Source organism: Coregonus clupeaformis, chromosome 26 (assembly GCF_020615455.1).
Source record: "Coregonus clupeaformis isolate EN_2021a chromosome 26, ASM2061545v1, whole genome shotgun sequence".
Lineage (NCBI taxonomy): Eukaryota > Metazoa > Chordata > Actinopteri > Salmoniformes > Salmonidae > Coregonus > Coregonus clupeaformis.
In genome coordinates, this window is record NC_059217.1 from 11,505,513 (window position 1) to 11,515,772 (window position 10,260).

The following is a 10,260-nucleotide window of genomic DNA, read 5'->3' on the forward strand; positions in this document are numbered from 1 at the left end:
AAAGAACAATGAAGGTCGTAGTATACATAACTTGTTGGATAAAACAACACGTGATTCTCCAGACAATTTTCATTAAAGAACTGACTTAGATGGACATTGATCTGTGAAGGGCTAAATGGCAGTGGGGCAGGTTAACCTAACCTATGGGTGTATGTGGCCACCTCAGAACTAGTGATAACCCACTCAACAGGCTTCATTATGAGCACATACTGATCTCGACTTATGTAACATTGGTTAATTATATATTTTGTTTTGAGGGTTTTGTCGACAGAAAATTGCTTTAAAAGGCAGTCTGGGACTGTTGTTCCTCACATCACACTGACCATGAGAGCGGTAGTACTTGCACTGACTCTAGCCCTTGTGGGTAAGTACAGTTTTTTAAAATCTTATTCTAATGCAGATATTATAACTAACTTCATGTAAATATAACTAAGTTATGTAAATATTGAAATGTACAGTTGTGTATCTACGACAATTTTTGGAAATCTGATCTATGTTTTTGAAAAACATTCAGTAATATATTGTGACAATTATTTTTGTTTTATCTTGTAGCGAGTCAACATGTTAACTTTGGTAAGTACATTTATTTTCATGGCTTTTAACTTATGTTAATTAGGTAGTTTATCTTCTGCATTTCTTTCTAGTTTAATAAATTAAGTAAAACAGTTATCAGATCACTAGATCATAAAATATGTTTTGATTGTTATTACAGCCCCTGAATTTGCTGCCAGTAAGACCTATGAGTACAAGTATGAGGCACTGCTCCTGGGCGGTCTGCCTGAGGAGGGTCTGGCTAGAGCTGGAGTAAAAGTAATCAGCAAAGTTCTTATCAGTGCAGTTGCAGATAATACCTACTTGCTGAAGGTATTTGTTACACATGAAGTTCACACACAGACAATATCTTAATGTGATGTCCATTACATTGACTAATACATATATTGATATCTCCTTGTAGCTTGTGGACCCTGAGATCTTTGAGTACAGTGGTGTGTGGCCCAAAGATCATTTCGTCCCAGCTGCAAAGCTCACTTCAGCCCTGGCTGCTCAGCTCTCCACTCCCATCAAGTTTGAGTATGCCAATGGTGTTGTGGGTAAGGTATTTGCCCCCACTGCTGTCTCTGAAACGGTGCTGAATGTCCACAGAGGTATCCTGAACATTCTTCAGCTCAACATCAAGAAGACACAGAACGTCTATGAGTTGCAGGAGGTAAGACTTGTATATGTTCATATGTAGATGCAATACATGTTTCAGTGAGCAATGTTTGAGTTCCTCACTCATGCTCTTTTGTGTTAGGCTGGAGCTCAGGGAGTGTGCAAGACCCACTATGTGATCAGTGAAGATGCCAAGGCAGAGCGCATCCATTTGACCAAGACCAAGGATCTCAATAACTGTCAGGAGAGAATCATGAAAGACTTTGGTCTGGCTTACACAGAGAAGTGTGTAGAGTGCCAGCAGGTATGAGCATAAGTATCTATTTTTGGGGTTGGAAAGACATTACCAGAAACACTTCACATGACAGTACAATTCTGTGTTTTGTCTACACAGAGAGGGAAGGCCCTGAGGGGAGCTGCCGCTTACAGCTACATCATGAAGCCCACTGCCACTGGTGCTCTGATCATGGAGGCAACTGTTACTGAGCTCCATCAGTTCACACCATTCAATGAGATGACAGGAGCTGCCCAAATGGAAGCAAAGTATGTTGGCTGATTTGTGATTCAAAAGGAAAACATTTTCATTTTATTAAGCTTACAGGTTTAAAAGTTTCCCATGAACTACCTTTCACAGACAAATGTTGACCTTCGTTGAGATCAAGAAGACTCCAATTATGCTCTTCGATGCCAAATATGTTCACCGTGGATCCATTCAGTATGAGTTTGCCACTGAGATTCTCCAGACACCCATTCAGCTCCTTAAGATCAACAACGCACACACTCAGGTACAGTGACTCATTTACTCTATCTATTACTTGATACATAAGCCTGATAATATGTAAAGACAAAGATGACAAAGGTTTAATACAAAGAGCTCATTATACTTTTTTAGGCTGTGGAGATCCTGAATCATCTGGTCACGTACAACATGGCACAGGTCCATGAAGATGCTCCTCTTAAGTTTGTGCAGTTTATTCAGCTCCTGCGCATGGCAAGCTCTGAGAGTATTGAGGCCATATGGGCTGAGTTCAAGGCCAAGCCAGCTTACAGGTAATATTTTTTAAATAATTTTATTCTGTGACAATTTCTCAAACAAAGACACAGTGACAGAAAAACGTTATTTTTCAGACACTGGATCCTGGATGCTGTCCCCTCCATCGGAAGTCCAGTTGCTGTGAGATTCATCAAGGATAAGTTTTTGGCTGGTGACATCTCTATTGTTGAGGCTGCTCAGGCTCTGGTTGCCGCTGTGCATATGGTGACTGCTGATCTGGACACTGTCAAGCTTGTTGAAGTAAGTAAACCTTTAACATTTAAATGATGTTTAAGCTGTCTCATAGATTTCCTCATTAAGATGACTCAAAATTGTCGCATGAGGTGGTCTAGTGGTTAACACCTCTACCTTCAACACATATGTGACCCACCACCTTGATTCGGTCTTATGTAGCAACATTTGAAATTGTGTTTTTTACATTGGATAAAAGTAGAGACTAAGAGCTAAAAAAAATTATATCATATGCTGCAGTTGAGGAACAATGGAAAAGTAATTCTGCTTTTTAGAAAATGTTCTTTGAATGTTTTGGTACACCTACTGGAGAGCTCTTCTTTGTTTACACCTATTCAGCATCGTTCACACCCTCTTAAGCCTTTGCCCCCACCCATATCTTTAAGGATTCACATGTGAGCCCATGTGATAAACAGAGTGAGTAAGGTAGTGTAGTAAATAACCAAAGATTTCAAGACTGAAAGTGGTGAAAGTAGTAGCCTAAAATAAGGAAAAACTCCAGGTAAAAATACACTTTATCTAGTCCTTGGCCTATATCCTAATCTGACTCTGAAAGTGTCCAGATAAAAATATTTTATAATTATAGACTATGCTTACCCTGACACTTTTCTAAATTGATGGGTCATGTGAAATAAATGCTATTTTAGTCATTTAAGCAGACTCTCTTATCCAGAGCAACTTACAGTTAGTGAGTGCACACATTTTAATTTTTTTTCATACTGGCCCCCCATGGGAATCGAACCCACAACCCTGGCGTTGCAAACACCATGCACTACCAACTGAGCTACACGGGACACATATGTGCTCGTGGCCGTGTGGTTGCGAATCCTGGACCCACTTTACTCCTTCTACACTGTCCTAGCTCTTCAATATTTTGTAAGAAATTATATAAAGAAGACTCAAAATAATCATTTTTTCGCCACCAGAGCCTGGCTTTCAACCACAAGATTCAGACACACCCAGTTCTGCGTGAGATCGCCATGCTTGGTTATGGTACCATGGTTTCCAAATACTGTGTTGAAAATCCCAACTGCCACGCTGAACTTGTGAAGGTAAACTGGATGTATTTTCCTACAATCATTTACATTTACATTTTAGTCATTTAGCAGATGCTCTTATCCAGAGTGACTTACACTTAGTGCATTCATCTTGCGATAGCTAGGTGAAACAACAACATAACACAATCGTATCAAATACATTTTCCCTCAAAAAAGTATTTATCAGGAAAGTCAGTGCTAGTGGAATACTCTTCAAAGAAGTAGGGTTTCAGACATTTTCGAAAGATGTCATCTCATATATAAGATGATCTACTGATTGAGGTTATTCAAACATATCTACTCCACATGTCTTCCCGCAGCCCATACACGACCTTGCTGTTGAGGCTGTTGCAAAGGGCAACTTTGAGGAACTCGACGTGGTTCTTAAAGTTCTGGGTAATGCTGGCCATCCTGCTAGCATTAAACCAATCACAAAGCTCCTGCCCGTGTTTGGAACTGCAGCTGCTGCTCTGCCCCTGAGAGTCCAGGCTGATGCAGTATTGGCCCTAAGGAACATTGCTAAGAAGGAGCCTAGAATGGTGAGTACAGTCCCTCCATTAAATAGCAAGTGACAACATCATCGTTCTCATTGGTGAAGTCCACTCAAATCTCTGCATTATTGTTGTGAATTAGATCCAGGAACTTGCTGTGCAGTTGTTCATGGACAAGGCTCTCCACCCAGAGCTCCGCATGGTTGCCTGCATTGTTCTGTTTGAGACAAAGCCCCCAATGGGTCTGGTGACTACCCTTGCTAACATTCTGAAGACAGAGGAAAATCTGCAGGTGGCTAGCTTCACCTACTCTCACATGAAGTCCCTGACCAGGAGCACTGCCCCTGACTTTGCCCCAGTGTAAGAGCACTCTTTCACCTTTACATGTCAATATATCTCTCTCAATTTCTATTTCATCAGGTTTAATGACATAGCTAGTATTCCTTCATTTTAGTGCTGCTGCCTGCAATGTTGCTGTCAAGATGCTCAGCACCAAATTTGAAAGATTGGGCTACCGCTTCAGTAAAGCCATCCACATGGATGCCTATTACAGTAAGGGCATCCTCTTATCCTCATTTGCTTGCAATGACTGACCTATAGCATCATTCACTAAATATCAACAAAGTCAATCATTAACAGTCATTTCTCACCTCTTAAAGGTCCCCTGAGGGTTGGTGCTGCTGCCAGTGCTTTCTACATCAACGATGCTGCCACCATTTTGCCCAGAACCGTCGTGGCCAAAGCTCGCTCCTACTTTGCTGGAGCAGCTGCTGATGTTCTTGAGGTAAAGGCATTTTTTTCAAAGTTCCTTGAAATTATAATGATTGAGTACAGTTAAAACACTTTTTCACTGTCCAAGCTTAATTTCTGTCACTCAGGTTGGAGTGAGAACCGAGGGAATCCAGGAGGCTCTTATGAAAATCCCCACAGTTCCTGAAAATGTTGACAGGATCACCAAGATGAAGCGTGTCATTAAGGCTGTAAGTGTCAATGATCAGTACATGTTACACAGTTATCTTCAATTGCTTCAATTCCTGTAGATTTTTTAAATTAAATTGATCAATCAGGTTTGCTTTACTCATCTATCCACAGCTGTCTGACTGGAGGTCCCTAACCACAAGCAAGCCCCTGGCCTCCATGTACGTGAAGTTCTTTGGACAGGAAATTGCCTTTGCCAACATCGACAAGTCCATCATCGATCAGGCACTTCAGGTACAACAAATGACATAACTTAATAGGTCTCCAAAAGTATTCATAAAACATTCACAGTTGAGGGACAAAACAGCTAAACCTAATAATTTCCCACAGCTTGCCACCAGTCCTTCGGCACACGCTTTGGGAAAAAATGCCTTGAAGGCACTGCTGTCTGGAGCTACTTTCCAGTATGCTAAGCCCCTGCTGGCTGCAGAGGTGCGTCGCATCTTCCCCACCTCTATTGGTGTGCCTATGGAGCTCAGTTTCTACACTGCTGCTGTCGCTAAAGCATACGTCGATGGTAACTATATCATAATAGTTATTGGTTAGTAATTCGTAGTTCTTCCCTAGATCTCTGATCTCCCATATGAATGTGCTTTTATCTTTATGTTCATAGTCCGTGCCACTCTGACACCTGCTCTGCCTGAAACCTTCCATGCTGCCCAGCTGTTGAAAACAGACATTCAGCTACACGCCGAAGTTAGACCAAGGTTGGTATAAGACCAATATTTTCTGATGACATCATTAGTACCACAAATCTTGGTGAATTGAATTACTGTCTCCTCTTCCTGTAGCATTGTCATGCATACATTTGCTGTGATGGGAGTGAACACTGCATTCATCCAGGCTGCTCTTATGGCAAGAGCTAAGGTCCACACAATTGTCCCTGCAAAATTTGCAGCAAAGCTTGACATCGCTAATGGCAACTTCAAGATCGAAGCTTTGCCTGTTTCCGCTCCTGAGCATATTGCTGCCGCACAGTAAGGGCAATCTTTTTCTTGATCAGAAAAAAGGATGTAATAGCTGTTTACATTAAGTTCATATTTTCTTTACACGGCTGCCACACTACAGTTTTCTTGAGATCTATGTTCCTTCAAACAGCATTGAGACCTTTGCTGTGGCAAGAAATGTGGAGGATCTCCCAGCCGAGAGAATGACTCCCATGATTCCTGCCAAAGCATTAGCAACAAGCGCACAGCTGTCCAGGGAGAAGTTCACATCTATGATTGCAGCCTCTGCTGCCTCTCTTGCTGGAAGTTTGGTGAGTTTGTATGAAATACTTGTTAAAAACTAAATTCACACAAGCATTGCCAATCAGATATTAGTAACCACAGACAGCAGACATTTGATACATTTTGTGAATTTATATTTCAGTCAAGATCTTCCGAGATCATCAATTCTGATTTGCCATCCAACTTCAAGCCCATCATTAAGGCAATTGCAGTCCAGCTTGAGAAGACAATCTGTGCCGAAAGGCTTGGAGTCAAGGCATGCTTTGAAGTTGCCTCTATGAATGCTGCCTTCATCAGAAACACTGTTTTCTACAACATGATTGGAAATCATTCAGTCATTATTGCTTTGAAACCATGTAAGCATTCATTTGGTAATAAGTTAAATTCAGGATATACTTGCAATAATTTGTTGATTTATGCATATTCTTTTAGTTATTTATAATTATTTTCCATATTGAGCAGCATCTGGACCCGCCATCGAGAGACTGGAGATTGAAGTGCAAGTTGGACCCAAGGCTGCAGGAAAGATCATCAAAGTCATCACCATGAACGAAGAGGAGGAAGCTCCTGAGGGAAAAACTGTACTGTTGAAGCTCAAGAAAATTCTGGTACCTCATCTGAAGAACAGCACCAGATCTTCGTCCAGTTCCAGCAGCTCTCGTTCCAGCAGCTCTCGCTCTAGTAGTTCCCGCTCTAGATCCAGAAAATCAGGGCGCATCAGCTCTTCCAGTTCTTCCAGTTCTTCCAGCTCTTCCAGCTCTTCCAGCTCTTCCAGCTCTTCCAGCTCCTCTAACTCCAGCTCCTCCAGCTCTCACCTCTCCAGGGTGAGGCTACTGTTTCTTTCAAAACTCTTTGAGTCCGATATTTATGGAGTTGGCAAACAAGGCACACGCTTGTTGCAAACATAGATTGTAAAACTGTGAAGAGAATTTATTAAATGTAATGTTCTTTTTTCCAAATAGGCTGAGGTTTACGACCGCAAATTCAAGAAGAATCACAAGGTACAATATTGAGGATTTTTCATCTATGGTATGGTTTACAAAAATAAATGTTTGTAGAGAAGTATTTCCATAAACGGCCTGATGATTTGTTTTGCTGTTTGTTTGCAGGTCTCTCAAGCCATCTCCAATGCCAGAGACTCCAGAAGCAATAGCAGCGCCTCTAGCTTCCATGCCATCTACAAGCAGGTGACACGTCACCATCATAACTTGAGTCAAGAGAATCATCTCTTTCATTGTGTGCCATTGGGAGAGAGTGCAGAGATAAATTAACCTTAAAATGTGTTTCTCTTCTCAGGCCAAATTCCTTGGCAAAACTCTCACCCCTAAGGTGACCATCCTCTTCCGTTTAGTGAGAGCTGACCATAAGATGGAGGGATACCAGGTTGCTGCTTACTTGGACAAAGATACTTCCAGACTGCAGATCATTCTGGCTGCCCTTGCTGAGAGTGACAACTGGAAACTGTGTGCTGATGGTGTTCTGCTCAGCAAACACAAAGTCACTGTAAGATCAAATATCTTGTAAACGGTGCTACAAAATTGCCTTCTGATCGTTTCTTACTGTTTAGATTGTACTGTGGGTAACAATGATCTCTATTGTATACAACATTTTTTTTACACTTTCTTTTGTTCTCCTAATTAGGCCAAGATTGCTTGGGGTGCAGAGTGCAAGGAATATAACAGCTTTATCACTGCTGAGACTGGTCTTGTTGGTCCAAGCCCTGCAGCTCGTCTGAGGTTGTCTTGGGACAGACTCCCCAAGGTTCCCAAGGCTGTTTGGCGCTATGTCAAGATGTATGGTTACTCAATTTGTAATTTACTATTGATAGCTGAATGATGTTACAGAAGAAATGAAGAACAACTTCTGATTTGTTTAACCTTCTCCCTTCTAGCGTGTCTGAGTACATCCCTGAGTCCATCCCATCTTACCTGGCTGAATTGGTTCCAATCCAAAAAAACAAAAATAGTGAGAAACAGATTCAATTCACTGTGGTTGCAACATCTGAAAGGACCCTGGATGTCATTCTGAAAGCACCCAAGGTGAGGAACATTGTTTTTCCCACAATTGCATTTTCTGCAGTTTTTCTTCTCCAGAGTTCTCTTCTTGGTTGACTGTTTCTGATGAGGATTTGTGTATCTAAATCACAGATGACACTGTATAAACTGGGTGTGACCCTCCCCTATCCTCTGCCCATTGGGTCTGTGACTGGTCTTTCTCCCTTTGATGACAACATTGTTAAAAAAATCCACTACTTGTTAGCTGAAGCCAACGCAGGTAAGCAGAAACAGTTTTTAAAAAAACAAGAAAAAAATAATGCCACAGTAAATGGAAAGTTACAACGTTAAAAAAGGCAAGGAAGGTATAAATTAACACTATTGTTTTCCAGTTCAATGTAGCATGGTCAAAGACACATTGACCACATTTAACAACAGGAGGTACAAGAACGAGATGCCTCTCTCTTGCTACCAAGTTTTGGCTCAGGATTGCACCACAGAGCTCAAATTCATGGTTCTGCTGAAGAAGGATCACGCACATGAACAAAACCACATCAATGTGAAAATTTCTGACATGTGAGTATTGTTTTAGAAAACAATTGCTTTTGACACAAATATGTCTTAGTTCCATCAATAACATAATGTATGAAATGTTATCTTTGACACTTCCAGTGATATTGACATGTACCCTAAAGACAATGATGTGATGGTGAAGGTCAATGGAAAAGAAATTCCCATCAACAACCTCCCATACCAGGACTCCTCAGGTTTCCCATGCTCCTTCAAACTTATTTATCAACATCACAATAACTAGAATCATCTAATGTACTGCAGTGATAAGATAATAGAAAATGGCCTCATCCATAAACTACAACATTGTTTCTTTTCTTGCCTAAAGCTTCTATCAAGATCAGACAGAAGGGTGAAGGCTTGTCTCTCAATGCCCCAAGCCATGGTCTCCAAGAAGTCTACTTTGATAAGAACTCATGGAAGGTGATTGGAATCTTATTTCATAATATCAATAATACTGTATCTTTAAATTCAATTCATAAATAGTATATTACTTGTTTAAACTGTACTAAAACATAAGCTAGAGTCGTTCTAAGTTGTTATATGATTTTGGCACTCAGGTTGAAGTTGTGGACTGGATGAAGGGACAGACTTGTGGAATCTGTGGAAAGGCTGATGGGGAAGTAAGACAGGAGTACCGTACACCCAGTGGCCGCCTGACCAAGAGCCCAGTCAGCTTTGCCCATTCCTGGGTGCTTCCTTCTGAGAGCTGCCGGGATACGTCTGGTAAGTCTTAGCCTACCGCCTATGCAGCGTTACTTTAACAAATGTCAGTTCATTTAGTTAACATATTGTTACTGTACCTCTCTATCTCAGAATGTCGCATGAAGCTTGAGTCTGTGAAACTGGAGAAGCAGGTGATTGTTGATGCCAAGGAGTCCAAATGCTACTCTGTTGAGCCTGTGCTGCGCTGTCTGCCTGGATGCCTCCCAGTGAGGACCACCCCCGTCACCATTGGTTTCCACTGCCTGCCCGTCGGTGAGTCTACAATGGACAACTGTTTTACTGAAGACACCATACTGTATCTGATGTATCCAATAAATACTGATCTGCAGTTCCTACTTTCTTTCCAATTACAGATTCCAACCTGAACCGCTCTGAAGGTCTGAGCAGCATCTATGAGAAGAGTGTGGACCTGAGGGAGAAGGCAGAAGCTCATGTGGCCTGTCGCTGCTCTGACCAGTGCATGTAGTGTTCTGGTGGAGCAGATGCTGTAACTTTTATAACAGAATATCTGTAATTTCACATCACTGAGATGTAACCTTCAACATTCTTGACCACTCAAATTGTAATAAATCCAACTGTGCATTCAAAGATGGTCTCTGATACTATTTTCCATGTTTTTCATTTGCAAAAAAATAGCCCTCTATTAACAGCAATCTAATGGCAATCACTTTTCATGGTGAATTGTCAAATAAAATACAAAATACAAAAAGAGGTCCGTGCCAAAAACACTTTCAACGTGACAGAGGAGTCATACTGTAAGCGCATCCGACTTGCTATGACTGTTCAGTATACCATTTC

At 41.3% G+C, this 10,260-nt stretch overlaps 1 protein-coding gene across 1 annotated transcript; it reads left to right on the plus strand.

Moving 5' to 3' along the window:
• Window positions 1-277: 277 nt before the first annotated feature.
• LOC121540389 (vitellogenin) lies at window positions 278-10,050 on the plus strand. Its single transcript, XM_041849228.1, has 34 exons — window positions 278-364; window positions 553-573; window positions 713-864; window positions 956-1,207; window positions 1,295-1,456; window positions 1,547-1,695; window positions 1,787-1,937; window positions 2,045-2,202; window positions 2,281-2,446; window positions 3,364-3,489; window positions 3,795-4,013; window positions 4,108-4,325; window positions 4,420-4,517; window positions 4,625-4,749; window positions 4,844-4,945; window positions 5,058-5,177; window positions 5,274-5,460; window positions 5,557-5,650; window positions 5,735-5,920; window positions 6,042-6,201; window positions 6,315-6,528; window positions 6,635-6,996; window positions 7,135-7,173; window positions 7,282-7,359; window positions 7,469-7,675; window positions 7,814-7,965; window positions 8,064-8,211; window positions 8,320-8,446; window positions 8,559-8,742; window positions 8,839-8,933; window positions 9,065-9,159; window positions 9,297-9,462; window positions 9,553-9,714; window positions 9,816-10,050. The coding sequence occupies exons 1-34, from the start codon at window positions 325-327 to the stop codon at window positions 9,926-9,928; spliced, it is 5,028 nt and encodes a 1,675-aa protein (XP_041705162.1). The 5' UTR covers window positions 278-324; the 3' UTR covers window positions 9,929-10,050.
• Window positions 10,051-10,260: the final 210 nt, after the last annotated feature.